This window comes from Myotis davidii, unplaced genomic scaffold (assembly GCF_000327345.1).
Source record: "Myotis davidii unplaced genomic scaffold, ASM32734v1 scaffold107, whole genome shotgun sequence".
In the NCBI taxonomy this organism is placed as follows: domain Eukaryota; kingdom Metazoa; phylum Chordata; class Mammalia; order Chiroptera; family Vespertilionidae; genus Myotis; species Myotis davidii.
The window spans coordinates 4,327,024-4,342,992 of record NW_006383012.1 but is presented as its reverse complement, the minus strand read 5'-3'; the positions used below and the strand labels follow the sequence as shown (position 1 = coordinate 4,342,992).

Sequence of the window (15,969 nt, the reverse complement as noted above, 5' to 3'; positions counted from 1 at the left end):
GGGACACAAAAGCTCCCTAGCATGTGCCCAGCGAAAGCTCACTCTCCAAAATGAACTTTCCTCTTTCGAGTCCTGTTTTCATCATCCTAACAAACGGTCAAAAAAATTTCCCCCTTAATTTGCGGGATCCAAGCAATTTTTACTGTGGGTGGTAACAAGAGCTTAGCTGTTTCTAATTATTGAAAAAACAAAACCACACACACAAAACAAAACAAAACAAAAATCGAGGCTGCCAACTGCTCAGAGACTCAGAAAGCCACAGCTTCCGGTAATAAAGATTCTTCTGCCCAGCTGTCATAAGCGGATCTGAGGAGCATCTGGGTGTCGGCTCAGCGCGCCCCCGTGAGTGCGGCGAGCTGGACCGTCCACAGGTGAAGGACAGAGGGTGGCAGTGCAGTGGGGAGAGGGAGGCACCCTGGCTTTGCAAACACAGGAAGACCCTGCCTTCCCATCCCCGCTCTAAGCAATTATTCTCAGTGGAACCAAGGACAAAACATTTTTCAAAAATTTTGTGCCACACTTTTCTTCTCTTTAAAAATAGGGGGCAACAGTTGCTACCTGCAGGGAGGATGAAATGAGTTAATATACGAAAACTACTTTGACCAGAACTGGCACTTAGAAAGCACTCAACGTGACCACTAGCTTATTTAGATGGAACGTTATAATAACATTAGCTGTACTGGAGTAGCTGTAAGGATGAAACAAGAAGAGGACAAACAGAACCCAATATTCTGAAGGGCATTTTTACTAAACCACACCCCCACAGGACCAGGGATGGTGTTCGTGCTTCTGTCGTCCCACCCCAAGGATGAGTGCAAAGATACCCACTGAGAACTAGCAAGTCAGTAAGGGCTAATGGGGACAGATGTTTACCGGGTTCCAAGTAAACCATCTGCCTTCTGAACCGTAACTCACTGAAATCACCCAATAAAGGAAGGAAAGTGGGTACGAACATGTCCCTGTTTGTAGAAGGACAAACTTTGCCGTGATAGGTTTGAATTCATGGCATCTTGACCCCATGCAATAACCATATCCAAGTGCCAAAGCCACATTCTCTCTTCTTCTGAGGTAAGGTATGTCATGCCCGGCTTGCAAGAATTATGACCTTCATGGAATCTGAAAGAGGGAATAACAAATATCCTCCTTTTTACGGAGAGAAAAACTATTGAGATAACTGTCCTATTAAAAGACCCAGAGCCGACCACCAACATTGAAGGAGGAGAGAGGGCATTTCTTTTGGCGAACTTGGACCTCAAGTTTAACGAAGCAGCCCTAGTCTACTCAACACGAAAAAGAATCCGGTACAATCCTCCACTGTCCGGCCTCTGCTTTTGCCCCACCCCCCAGACCCCCTTGTGAATCATTCCCCGAGGGGGGGCCGTCCAGTCAGTCATTTTTGTTAATGGAATTCTAAGCCCATCGGTTTTCAGCTGAGAGGATGAGCTGTGTTTTTCTAAAGCTATCCATCTTTCGCTGTGTTTTTCCAATGCAAATATTTAGTGCTTTCATCTCGTAGTGCCCTAACATGCAATCTGTCACCCAAATGAGAAAAAGGGGAAAAAAAAAACACCTTCTCACATGGGTGTTTGTAGAATGACACCACGTTTCGGACGTCAATCAGACAAATGGCGAGGACTTTCCGAGGGGGCTGACCAGGCGCCTGGCCCTCCAGAGGAATATTCCAGAGTGAAGGCGCCAGGCCCCGTGGTCACACTGGCTCTCCTTGTGAAAATCCCGCCAGCCCGGCTTTGTAAAGCACCCCTACATTTCCAGCGGGATGCCCAAAAGCAGCTTGTTTCTCAGCTGTTTGTTCCTTTTGCTTTGCCCTCGGACCCATGCTTGTGCTGCTTTGTTGACTGTGTAATTTTTTTTTTTTTTCCATGAAAACCATTCTGCTTCCACCTGGAGGACATTCCCCTCCAACCTGGCCACACAATAATAGTTTCTTATCAGCAAAACTCACGCCTCCTCTCAGCTAAATCACAGATGCTCTGACTCTCCCCGACCCAGAGATTCCTTCAGCCTGGGGAGGAGGCGGGGCTGGGGTAGAGGCAGGAAAGTTGGGTTACTTTTGTAGAAGGCGATATTAGATGTCGGGAGGCCAGAAGAAGAGCCATCCATGCCTGTGTTTCTGGGTGTTGCCTTCCTCTGTCTGTCTCCCCTACAATGTCTGCTTTCTGCCCTCGGTCCCTGCTCCCACTTCTCAATGGGCTGCAAGGGCAAGTCTCCAGGTAATTACAAAGGCGGGAATTAGGTTACACAGGAATTCACACGGGTGTGACTGCCTCTACTACTTTCCCTGGCCAAGTCCATAGCGGGGCCATCGTCTGTGGCTCAGTCAAGTGTGACCCTGAGCTGGGGACCTCTGAGCCTGCCCTCCTCTGCTCACTACTCGCACTTCCCTTTCCCTAAGGAATTGCACGCACTCAACCACAGTGGGTGACACGCGGCCTGGCCTCCCGTGCAGGTAGCAGCTTGTTCCAGAACCTGATTGGGGGTGTGGTTTTCACCTAAGTCATGGGCCATCTGGGGACAGCCTGGGAGAACCACGCTGGGTCAACAGAATCTACAGAAAATGCACCATCCTCATTTGACACGTGATGCCCAAACCTTGATGGTCTGCAAAGACATCTGGGCAAGAATAATGAAAATAATTCAAAGCAGAAGATTCCAGAAGTCGTTTTGTTTCGCTCTGCTGCCTATACGGTTAGCAATAACATATTTCTCTCGCTAATTATATTTCCCTTTGGCCACGGTCAGAATTAGCTAGAATTCTCCTAAATCCACAAAGTGGCCCAAAGCATTCTCTGGCAAGAATAGCGGGCGGCCAAGAACAGCCAGTGCCAAAAAAGTACAAAATCAACTGAGACCTGTCAATCACCAGCAAGCCGGCAACAGCAGGCCCACAGTTCCAGCCCCTCTGCTGGAGAAGGTGTGGAGGAGAGCGGGGCAGACCCAGGTCACCAACAGGGAGAAGTTAGCCTCTGCGTGAAAAAGAGTCAACACTACCCTTCAAACAGCAAAAATGACAAATAAAACCCACCCCTCCCGTGGCTGCAGAGGGATAGCATGAGGGTGTGTAGAGGCTGATGTGTCCTGATGGGCACAGCGATAATAGGAATCGATGTGAAAATTCACAGAAGGGTAGACCAAAAGAAAAAGTCCATTTGCTGTACGATGCATTTTAAAATATCATCTTTCTAAAGTCCCACATCTCAAAAGAAACCTGGTTCCCAGATACCTTCCCCCCAAAAAATCCAAACCGAACCAAAACAAACAAATCAGGGACCCAGACAAGTAGGTAGGTAGTAAATACAAATCTGAAAAACAGACATTTGCAAGGGACCCAACCAAGCAAGACTGCAGTGAAGAAAGGCCCCTATAAAATCTGGAGCTAGGCGTCCACACCCAGACTCTGCTGTCCCTCCCAGATACAAGGAAACAGAGGAAATGCGCAGCCCCCTGCCCCAGGACCTGCGTGTATCTCTGAAGCCAGTAAAAGGTGCCCTAAGCCAGCGTGCACCCCTCGCACCTCCGCCCAGCTTTCTCGTGCATCCCTGTAAAAGGCGAGAGGAAAAGAAACTTGTCCGGGAGACAGGGTTGTGGACGACCAACAGGATCTCCTTCCGGCTGGTCACACATTCCTTGCACCTTCTGGTGGAGGGGCTGCTCGTTTCCCAGGAGGAGTGGGCCTGTCACCTGCCCGCCTGGTCCCCGGTGAACCATCAGGCCCGCCAGGCACCCAGCAGGCAGGAGCCAGGCTGGGCAAGGGGTGATTGAGAGCTTCCGTGATCCCTCTGACCCCAACCCCAGCTCAAGTTCAACCCAACACCACCTCCGGCCAGCTCTGTTTTCCTAAGCAGCGAGAGGCCACCGCCAGGGCACGGGCTGCGACCTCAGGGGGCTCAGGCAAGGCTGGGCGGACCAGGTGACCAGAGGGGTTGGGAAATGAACCGAGGTGGCAGCTGTGAGTCCTCTGGTCACCCCGATTCCTTCCCATCTCCCTTCACTCTCACTTCTCCTTTCTCTGGTGTCTTTAGTTCCTTCCTTGTCCCCACCCTCCCTGGTCGGAAGGAACTGACTTTTCCGAAACAGAAACTTTCACTCTGAGAACAAATGGGCCTCACTTAGATTTTCCCAGAGGAAAACAAATGTTCTCTCCTGCTGCACCGGTGGCTCCGCTGACCGGGAGCACGTGGGTGAGCACCGTGGGGTGGCGTGGCCCGGAGACGTGCCTGAGTGCATGGCAGGCACACGGGCCCCAGCAGTTTGTAACAAAGGCGTCGGAAAGGCTCCAAGGCTGTACAAAGGCCACCTCCTTCCTCATTTCCAGCTCCAGGAGAGGAGGCCAGCCACCGGCCGGGCAAGGACAGAAAGGAGGGCCACAACGGGACCCGCTCTCCCGCCTCGCTCCCCTCAAAGCACCGTTTGTCACTATTGCATTTTTCATGCAAACAGGTGTGAAATGGACTGTCAGAAATATTTTGGAGAAAGTTGGAAACATATGGAGTAAAGGATAAAAGGGGATACAGCTCCTAGTATCCCCTCTTGGTTCACAAGCAGTGGCTGATGAATGAACTCCTTTTGAATGAAGGAGAAGAAGACTGGCCTGGTAAGGAAGGAGGCAAACCCAGGTCGCCCACTCTGCGTACCTGACAATCATTTCCCTTAACACGAGTAAACTAAGTCCTGGAGTCTGAGCTGAACTCGGGGTCCTCTCTGGTCCCAAATTCCAAGCCTCTACCCCCCCTGACATGGAAGACACTGATAACAGGAGAGTCCTCTGCAGAACAGAGATATGAGAGATATGGCAAGGAGGAGGGAGACAGGCCGCCTGCCTGACAGATAACGAGAGCATCCACTCCTGCCCTGCAAGGACTGGCCACGTGTTTTGACTCGGGGGGCCCCAGAAGGACAAAAAAGTCTGAAGGCTAATTTAAACTCACGCTGGCCACAGTCCAGCCCACTGAAAACTGACCTGTCACATCACAGAATGACCAAAGGGGAGCGCCCAAAAAACAAACGCGTGGGTGACAGCATGTCACGCGTCCAAGGCCCAAGTCTTCTCTGTTAATGACCTTTGTCACACCGGATGCAAAGAAAACATGTGACTCACCAAGAATTGAGAAAAGGGAGGTGGTCACAGAGATAAGAGCTGGGAGACAGCCCATGGCGGCTGGGTGGATGTCAGGCGGCCCAAGAGGCGTGGACCTAGGGTGAGAGGACACGCCACCCACCCCATGGATGGAGCTCCTCCGCGGATCTCCACGCACTCAGTCTGCACTTCCTACCCCCTGCACCAGCTTCTCAGGGTGGAAGGCAAGTGGAAGATGTGAGAGGAACAGCACACACAGAGTTCAGTCCAAGGAATGGCACACGACAGGGGCAACAGGACCCAGAGTGACCCTCTCCCGCTCTGGGACTGTTTCCCCAGTGCAGAGTGCAGGACAAGCTGTGTCCACCACGTAGGGGGCGCCGATCGGCAGCGGGAGCTACAGCCTGGTCACGAGGCCCTGGGAATGGGACCTCGCCAAGTTCCAAGTTGGGCACCACGATACCCATTTACGGTTCTGCAGTGAATGGGCGGAGGGAACTCGGGCACTCATTTAAGACGACTCCAACAAAGAAGGTGTGCAAAGAGAGAATGAGAGAGAGGAGAAATAAAATAATACGGGTGGTCCCATAGCCATCCCACTCCAAGAGTGAACTTGGGGGAGGGCTGAGTTGCAGGCCCGCCTGCACAGATGGACCAGGGCTAAGCCGTGGTATGTAGATCACGTGGGCATTCTGCAACATCCGGGTCATTCTGTCTTCGTCATTTTCAACTCGCACCCTCTCCCCTAAGAGATGCACCGTAATAGTGAGACTCGAGAAGTGGTCTGTTTGCTCCTGGGCGATGACCAAGCAGAGTGAGGGCCGCCCCCTTCTAGAATGGTCAACCCTTAGAGGTTTTACAAAGTCTTTGGGGCAGACCTAGGAAAGTGTGTCTATGACTAGCGATGTAATATAAGCAGAAAACAAATGTGTATATGCTATGAGCCCGCCTATGACTTTTAAAACACATCTTTAAAAAGACTGGAAGTCTGTCAAAATGTGAACGCTGCCTTCCAGAAGTATCTGTGCTGTTTTCTCATCCTGCTTCTCTAGGTAACCAGGACACCTCGGTGAAGCCCCCACATGTCAGAGCCCTCTGCGCAGTGGACATGGGAGGGGGAGGGCACATTAAACACTTCAGCCTAACGGAACGCTTGCCGGTCCATAGCTGTAAAGCAGAGATTTATAAAGCCAATACTTCCCTTCTATGCACTGTGTTGTGAAAACCCAGAGTTTCCATACATAACCTGTACTGAAAAATAGGGTGCCGAGGAAATGAAGCAGCATCTGTATTTGTTTCAATGACTAACAAGCAAAAACAAAACTTCGGCCATGATGCCATGCTTTCAGAAATCAGACATATAATAAGCCACAGATTTATAGGATGTGGTCTAATAAACCGAAGAAAAGTTTCATTTCCTCCCACCAGAACGATTAACTCCCTGTCTGTGTGACTAGCTTTGCAACGTTAGCAGAAGTCTCTTTTCTCCTTAAATGTATGAGTTGAGAGGTCAATAAGCCAGTACCACAAATAATGTCCCCCCCGCTTGAACACACAGGCGCGCGCACACACACACACACACTCATGTATCCCTAAACATGGGATACAAATAGCCTCAACACTAGCACAAAGGAGGGTCAACTAAAACCTCAGAAGGGACAGGGTGCACCATCTTGCTTATCTCCACAGATTAGGAAAAACGTGTCGAAAGCCCGAACAGGAAGGAAGCAAGGAGTAAGGGAAGGACTGGGACAAAGAACTTTTTAAAAGATTGTTTGCAAGCATTTCCGTGAAAATGGTATTGACTAAGCAATTACAGGAAAAACACTTGCTTTTTATCTGAATGCATTTATGCCATGGGTCACACCCTATTATTGTCACTATTAAACCGGTTAATAGCCCCAATGTAATGACTGTGTACGGCTGGCGTGAACAGGTACAGGAATAGCTAACTAGAAAGAAGTGAGTCATGCTGCCCAGGTGGGTATCGACTTTCTTAGTCATATTTACTCAACTGGTCAACCAACCTTCATTCCCTGGCGGAGAGAACTATAGAGTGAGAAATCCAGCTGAACTGCAGGAAAGAAAAGGGAGGGACAGTGAACCTTAAATATGGACGGGGTGGAAGGTACCAGAATACGGTACTTGTAGAGCAAAAAATGGGACTTAGTTGTCCTGAAGGAGAAGTTCTGTCCAGCTCCTGAGGAGGCTGGGGGTACTGAACACCAACACCTTCTCCTTTAGCAGGTGGCAGATGGCTGGTGAGGAAGGCTCCAACCACGGGCTACTGCTGTGACAAACCAGGGTCTGTCACAGCTCTGCCCCTTCGCTGTGTGACCTTAAGCAAGTTGCTTAACCTCCCTGTGGTTCTTCTGCAAAAAGGAATAGTCACTGCACCTCCCTCTCAGTGCTGCTGCCAGGTTGTGAAGACTCAACATAGGCAAACACCTGGACCGCAGAAAATGTGTGGTAAACGTCACTGTGAACAGATTCAAGGGCTCCTCACAGGTCCCCATGAAGCAGGGCAGGTACTCCACTGCCACCCCTTTTTACAGACACGGGGACTGCATCCTGGAGGGTGAAGCGCGTTGCCAACAGAGGGGAGAGGACATTGGGGTTACACCCAGTCCTGCCTCCAACCGAGTGCAGTTTCCATGACATTACCCAGGGCCTCCTCTAGCACATCTGTGCTGTGCTGTGGATGGGATTTCCGTACACCACCCCAATTCTCACAGTAGGAAACACTCCAAAGGAGCCATATACATTTCTGGAAACGCCTGCATGGGAGGCCGGCTACACAACTGAGCTGCCCCAGCAGTGGCCGCCCATCACATGGCCACACTATCTGTGCGTGAGCCCCTAAGAATCCTGCCGGGTGCTTGTGCCAGACCAGGCGCACCAGCTCCTCTGACCAAGCCCCCACTTTACAGGCTTCCTCATTTGATGCTCAGAACAGCCCCTGTGGGATCCCCCTTCGCTGATGGGGAAACTGAGGCAGAGCAGTAGGGTACCTTGCCAAGTTCACACAGCCCGTGAGTGGTGTCGCCGTGCCTGACCTAGTCACAGTTGGAGATTTGGGCCCCAGTCCAGAAGCAGCACATATTGGCACTCTCCCAGGAGATGTTCCCCCGTCCTAGGGGCAGAGCTGGCGCCAGGGATCTAATCTGTGGGTCAGGCAGAAATCCAGTCTTTCTCTTTCGTTTTCCTCAGACTCTGAATGGGTGTCTGGTTCTCCTTTATCGGCCTCATAACTCCGACCAAAGATTAATGAGTTAGCATTCGCAGGCCCTGCTGGAGGAACAGCTATGGCCTTTTCATCCAGTCAGAATGAACCACTGCACTTACTAAAAGACTAGAGGCCCGATGCACGAAATCCATGCAAGGGCAGGCCTTCACAGCCCCGGCTTTGTCCAGAAGGTTGTCCGGATGGTCATTCCGCTGTTTGGCCGTTCGGTTGACTTGCATATTACGCTTTTATTATAATAGATGACCCAGGGAGGGGCTGCTGAGGAAAAGCTTGCATCTGGGCCCAGATGCTACACAGAAGGGGAGACCCCCTGCTCTGTCAGAACCAGGCCAATTAAAGGACATGGCTTACACACACACTGGGATCCAGGTAATCCAGGCACAGTCCAGAACATCCTCTGTTTCATGCACACCTGGCCAAAGGGGAATGGTCAGATAGCAAGATTTCCACAAGATGCCAATCTGTGACGTGACCAACCAGAGCTAAGACACACGGGACTATATAGCATCCTGGGTGCTATGTCAAGTGGAAAGAAAACACGAACCTGAGTAAAGACTTTTTAAAGTTTAGACCCATGAATGTTGAGAAAAGAAATGCATCCAAATAATGAAGAGATTATAAACAGGTAAAAAAAAAAACACACACAAAAAAAACTGTGGGTGCCTACGTTTCTTCTGTATGGTTTTCTCCATGTCTCTGCTACTCTTAAAGGGCTAGGTACTTCTTAAACTAGAACAAGCTTTTAAAGATGACTTAGTCCACCCCTTCTCTCTCCAAAGGGAAGTCACATGGGCACGTGTTAATATGCTCTAGGCCCGATTCTGTCCTCGGAGCCCTAACACGTAGCATAGCGCTCAGCATATAGCAGGTATACAATAAACGCTTTTTAAAGGCAGAGGGCTTTACGGATGGGCTCTTGAATATTCACTTATCTTTTTTTTTTTTAAGCTAGCATTAGTACAAAATCATTTGCTGTTTAAGTCTAAAGAGCTAGTTTAAAATTTTCATCTGCATTGACTTTTGCTTTTCTGAAGATGAAAGCGTGCTCTCGATGTTCTTTATTCCTTGGGACCACTAATCCGAAAGGAACTGTCATTGCCGAGCACGGAGCGGCGTGGGGTATTGACGACATATTGAATTATTTAAAAGAAACTGACGATGCGCCCTGTCCTTGGAGAGCCGGGTCTGCGAAGAAAGCTGTGCTCGGCTGCCCGGGAAGGTGGCCCACGGAGGACGGAGCCTTCCTGGGCACCCTGATTCCAAAGGAAAAGCTATGCAAAGTGGAGGCAATAACTCCTCCTCCACTGGGAGCTGGAAAGACACCTAGAGACTTATTTCCTGGGGGTCAAGTTTAATGGCATAAGGTGCCTTTCGCTCTCACAGAAGCTATGCAGGACACTGGACCGCCGGCCGCCCCTGGGAGCCCCGCCCTCCGCCCTCTTCTGGTAGACTGGCATCTTTATGGCTCTGATACACCCATCAGCGGTCAGTGCACCCAGACATCATGGCACCCGACACGACAGTGACCCGGCGGGAAGCTGGGCCGTGGCGGATGGGCCCTGCCCTGGCTGCAGGTAAACTTTGGATGGGCGGGTTCATGTCGGGGCTGGCTCATCTCATACCGTCATTCGGCTCCGCCACCTACCTCCAAACACCAGGGCTCCCCAACCTTTTGTAAGGAGTGGCTCCTTCTCATGTCCCTGAAGACTTGAGTGCTGACAGTGAAGTCTGAGGGGGGGTAGAGGTGCTGACAGTCGTGGCCCTGAGTGCAGCAAGGGAGGGGACACTGCGGCCGGGAAGAAAGGGGAACAGAGTGAGGCTCAGCGGGAGTGAACCCAGAGCTCGTCCACCTCCCTGCCATCCAGCCTGGGGACCCCCTCCAGCGGCATCGTAACAGCCTCCTCCATGCAGACCTTGTGGCATCCCTTCCCGCTCCCCCACCTCTGCCCTTCGTTACCCCAAGGCACGCGATACCCCAATGCACGCGGCCACTCCTGCCTCTGGGCCTCCAGGGAGCCAGCTGGCTAGCCCCTCTCTCATCTCTTTCTCTCTCTCTCTCTCTCTCTCTCTCTCTCTCTCTCTCTCTCTCTCTCAACTTACCTTACCGAATCTTTTATTAGCATAAACCATGCAGTATTTCTACCCCACAAAAATGCAGTTACATATGGTTCCATCCCTACAGCTATTGGGGATGTCTCAACACCTTTCCCTCTGCCAGGTGGCAATCGTTTTGAGAGAGAGAAGCAATGGCACGGACCTCTCCAGTCCCCTCGAAAGTCTGGCAGCTCCCACTTTAGGCGCTCCAAAAGGATGCGCTGCCCCGAATCTCCACCCAGCCGGAGCCCCGGGCGCAAGCTGCCTGGGTTCCTTGCCTGTTACTCCGCCAGGGGGGTGCGTGTTCCCCCGCTACACCTCACAGCCACCCTTGAGGTAGGTCCTGTCCCTCTCACTTCACAGAGGAGGAAACTGACTCAGAGACGTTAAGGAGCATGCCCAAGGTCACACAGCTAGTCAACGGCAGAGGGGGAGTACGGACCAGGTCTCAGTCAACTCACAGCGCTGCTGTGTAGACGGGTTTGCCTGTGCAGATGCTGGCTGCTGCTCTCTGGCTGGTGTAGAGAACTTAGGGGTGTAGAGGGAGACCTGAGGCCTGAGAAGAGCTCTTTCCCAACAAAGAAGTATCATTCTAATTGGCTTTTCAGAAAGAAAATATCTATGTCTTTTCTGCCCATTGTAAAGGAGGTACACCTGCCCTGTTCTAGGATTTAAAAGTTTTATGCGAAGGAAGGTCCCATGAACAGATGGCTCACCCTTCTTAATCCCAATTCACGGAATTCAGAGTGAAGAGTATGAGACTGAGCACAAGACCCGCTACCTTAGGTTCTGATAGTCACTAAAAAGCACAATGAGCATAGTGGGTACTAAAGACCGGGAGATGGAACATCGATAGACATGAAGGACAAATCTATATAGCAGCAGCCACGGTTCTAGAATAATTTACTTGGCTACCATATTTCCCGATCCTCCCATGGGGAGTATCCAGTTGGAACAAAATCATCCAAAGGCCATGTGAACTCCCCAAACGCGACGGGGCCACGTCACCTATAAACTGGTGTCCCTCCAGGGCCTTCCACTGGCGGCAGCTGTCCCTGCATCTCGACTTTGAATGACAGGAGCCCTGAGTTCTACCCACGGAAGGGCTGCCCACCCCGGAGGTCCCGGTCCCCACAGCACTCCCATGGATCATTTGTAAACAGGAGCGTGAGTCACCAGGCAAGCATGAGTCCATTCACAGGACTGGCCCCGCTGCACAACTAAGGATCCCATTCTGCCCTGTCACAGCAGTGACTCACCTGCCTGCCTCCCACCACAGGTGACCGGTTTAACCCGCCCATTGTTCCTGGAAGGAACCCAGCAACAGAGAGGTTTCCATCCTTGTCTGCTCGCTTTGTTTCCTAACACAATGCTGAGAGCAAAGGGGCAAGTTCCAGAGGGCAAGTGCCCCAGGAGTTTGGAAAAGACATGCATCTAAGGTTACCATAGACAGGCATCATCTTTATCATCTTCCCATGGCCTCGCGCAGGGGCTGTCCTCCCACAGGGGCTTGTGGCTTGGGAGGGAGTGTCACACTCACTCACTCACACACACACACACACACACTCACACTCAAGCTCCCAGGCAATGGGCTCATTGACCCTTTCCTAAAGACCAGGTGAGAGAGAGAGATTCCTGCCAAGGGGTAGGGGAGACTTTTGAACAGGGGCAGGAGGGCTGGGTGGTTAAACGTCAAACTCAGAGTCTGGATTTATGACCTTTTGGTCTAGATGCTCTTCATACCAGGAACCTCAGAGCCAAATGAGCAGCTCATTTTCACCAGCCCCACAGGTGCTGCCCGCCAGCTTTGAGATTTGTGAGAGTCACCTTATTCCCGTCTTATCTTGGGGGCCTACCCTGCCTTTCTCTTTACTCTAATTTCCTTACTTGCTCATTTCTAAACCTTTTGTAGATTATGAAGTCCTGTAAGCCACTTCAAGTTTGGGGAGGGAGGGGGGAGTTGTTTTATGAACAAATTCAAATGTACACACAAGCTCACTTTGTGCCATGAACCAGCGGTAGCTCAGTCTCCCCTAACAGGTAGAAAACCCTTCGATGGATCCTAAAGGCCAAAAGGCAGACATCGGCTACGTTTTCTGCTCAGCAGCTATTTGTGCTTTTTCCCGTAACAGCACACCCTGAATTATTTAGAAGGCACCACCCCAACTCTCAAAGTCATGGTTACTCGCATTCAGTGCAGACCCAACGCACCTCCATGTACATCTCCTGGCCCGGTTCCAGGGATGCTCAGTCCAAATGCACTCGGTATATTACAGCCCCTAACCACAGCTACTGGTTGGCAATTGAGGGGGAGGGTAAGAGCTCTCTGGGCTTGAACCTGGCCCTGTGCAATGAAGTCAACCTGGAGGAAAGCAGGGTCAATAGTTGGGGGACATGGTGTCCTCAGGTATGAGCGCCTGGATCCAGCCATGCCTGAACCTGCCTGCATTAACTGTGCACTTTTCAGTTATGCGTCAACACACTTCTCTAAGCTCAGTATAAGGAGCGAGGGACATCCCTACCTGCAGCAGTCTAGTCGCCTTAGTCAGACTGACCTCAATAACTAGCCATCCGCTAATCAAGCAGTCATGTGGGGAAACTGGGGCCACCCCAGGAATAGCGAATGAAGGCTCGTGAGTTTCCTGCTCCTGGCCACGGTGAGGGGGTTGCTCCAGGCAGTATACCGGGGTAGGCATCGGGTACTTTCTGAAATAAGAAATGTCTGGGACAGGGGGAGGGAGGCGTTGAGCAGCCACACACCTGCCAGAATGACCACTCGGCCTGCCTCCTCCTCCAGTGCCTCCGCAGCCACAGGCTACACTGACCTGCTTTAAGACGTGGTCTCCGGAAAGTAGGGGCCACAAACACTGGTGCTAAGTCTGCCTCCTCGCTTCCTCTGGAAGCACTGCCCACTTGTGACAGAGGATTTTAAGACATGCATCACCTCTGCGGAAGGTGGCATGTCAAGAGAGAAGAAGGCAAGCCCGGCCAGTGTGGCTCAGTGGTTGAGCGTCAACCTATGAACTGGGAGGTCACAGTTCAATTCCTGGTAGGGGCACATGCCCAAGTTGCGGAATGGATCCCCAGTGTGTGAAGGGGTGGGGGGGAGGCGGCTGCAGTAGGCAGCCAATGATTCTCTCTCATCATTGATGTTTCTCTCATTTTCACCAGCGACTCAGCACCTGACGACACAGTGTGTTGACCGGTCCTGGACATGACCACATGGATCAAGAGTGAAGATGCACCACCAAAAAAATAGCAACAGTGGTGCATTCTACTATTTTGTTTCTTTACGAGCTCACACACACCCCGCTCAACAGGTGGCTGGGCAATATTCAAATGTTAACAGAATGAAAACCAATGAGCTAGAAAGTACAATTTGCTCTGCCAGGAAAAATAAACAAAAAAGAAAAGAGTATAGAAGAAGGTACTGAAAAGCATTAAAAACAAAACAAAACTGCACACACACCCTAAAAATACTAACGCCTTCAGAGATACAGAAAGACTGTATGAAATAATGTTATTCAGGCCCAATCTAGCCAATAGCTGTGGGCTGTTGGGAGAATTCTGAGCCTACCTCTAAGGCAGAAAGAGGAAGACAAATGTTTTCAACTCTGTCTCAGAAAAGTTTGGCGTGCAGGTTAATTTTATGTGTCAACTTGACTGGGCCATGTAAAGTCAGACAGCGTTCTGAGTGTGTCCGTGTTCCTGGATGAGTTCCACATTTACACTGAGAGACTGAATAAAACCCTCAGGTGGATGTACCTCACCTGACCTCTCCCCCAGATAAGGGGGAATTCCTCCTGCCTGGAGTTGAGACATCCGTTTTTCCTGCCTTCAGACTTGAACTTAAACGTTGGCTTTTCCTGGGTCTCCAGCCTGCCAGCCTTTGGACTGGAACCACCCCACTGGTCTCCTGGGTCTGCAGCTCACTGAGGTTGGCGCTTGCCATTCTTCATAACAATGCGAGCCAATTCCCCATGGTAAGTAACACACACACGCGGGCACGCGCACACACGTGCACATGCACACATATACACACACCCTATTGGTTCTGTTTCTCTGGAGAACCCTGACTGATGCATCTAGGTTGTGTCTTTTAGGTTTTTTTCTTCCCCACAGAAAGCAGGGAAGGATTATCTGTGGGTCTGTAAAGTTAGAATTACAAAATGGAATGGGTTTTCTAAATCATATAATTCAATGCTTTTGATTTTTTAAAATCCTTCAATCTAGACATACCCAGAACTTCCCTGGAAAATAACAAACTGAACCCCAGGTTTTAAAGCTAGGAGTTGGGGTTCTATGCACAACATGGAAGAGTTTAATTTTGAAAGCACAGCATCTTTAAAAGAAATTGAAAATGTACTTAAGAAAGGGGCATTGGTAAGAGCCATTCCACTAAAAAAGCAAATTAGTAAAATAACAATTTTTGAGAAATTCTTAAGGGGCCAGAATCCTCCTATCTCTTATTATTTACTGATATATACACAGGTATATATAACTGAATATACAAAATAATAATAATAAGCAACAGCAACCAACCAGCCAAGCAAGCCCACATGCGCTCTGTAACCGGAGAGAGAGTTACGTCCGTACAGATTACGCTCCTCTAGCTTAGCTCCATCAGTAATTCTCACCGCTGAAGGTGCGGTAACTTTGATGGGAACTAATTATACTTGAAATATGTTAATGAACAATCTAACGCAGATGCAGAGAAACGGCAATCGAGGCTCCAGACAGGCTGCCAATGTCTCATCTAAGGCAGCGGTTCTCAACCTGTGGGTCAAGGCCCCTTTGAGGGTCGAACAACCTTTCACAGGTGTCGCCTAAGACCATCGGAAAACACATATATAACTACATATTGTTTTTGTGATTAATCACTATGCTTTAATTATGTTCAATTTGTAATGAAAATACAGCCTGCATATCTGATATTTACATAACGATTCATAACAGTAGCAAAATGACAGTTATGAAGTAGCAACGAAAATAATGTTATGGTTGGGGGTCATCACCACATGAGGAACTGTATTAAAGGGTCGCGGCATAAGGAAGGTTGAGAACCATGGATCTTAGGCAAGCCCACTTTGTCCCCAAACCCGGACACAATCATTGACAAGGCAAGTGTACATGTTATTTGCTTTCAGGATTATTGTTAAAAAAAATGTGAGCGCGGGTGCGTGGCCAGGTGAGAGTCTGTGCGTGGGGCCTGAGTGTGCGCACGTGTGCCCACGGCGTCCATGCAAAGGTAGGTGGTTTCATCAAGTATGGAAGGGCCCACAGTCAGGAATGGCAAGTGCCACCTCACATACACACCTCACTCTTCCCTGACCCGTGACAATGTCACTCAGTCACCCCACTCAGAGCCGGCATCAGGGACACAGAATCCCCACCCCGGCACTGAAGGGATGTAGAACCACCTTGGCCCACAAGGGCCTCACCTTAGTGATAAAGAGACCAGGATCTAAATGGAAACAACACGAATGAACAGAGCCGTGTTGCCTTTTATAAAGCCCAGCTCCCGTCTTCTCAG

General features: G+C 50.3%; 1 protein-coding gene across 14 annotated transcripts in view; it reads right to left on the bottom strand.

Moving 5' to 3' along the window:
* The window catches only part of TCF7L2 (transcription factor 7 like 2), a 201,386-nt gene that overhangs the window by 83,315 nt on the left and 102,102 nt on the right, over window positions 1-15,969 (bottom strand). For 7 of the 14 annotated variants that reach the window (XM_015557977.1, XM_015557980.1, XM_015557979.1 and 4 more), the window contains exon 4: window positions 9,988-10,128. The exons of the other annotated variants lie outside the window; for them this stretch is intronic. In XM_015557977.1, the coding sequence (XP_015413463.1) occupies window positions 9,988-10,128 (141 nt within the window). The remainder of the gene's footprint in view (window positions 1-9,987; window positions 10,129-15,969) is intronic. 14 annotated transcript variants of the gene reach the window in all.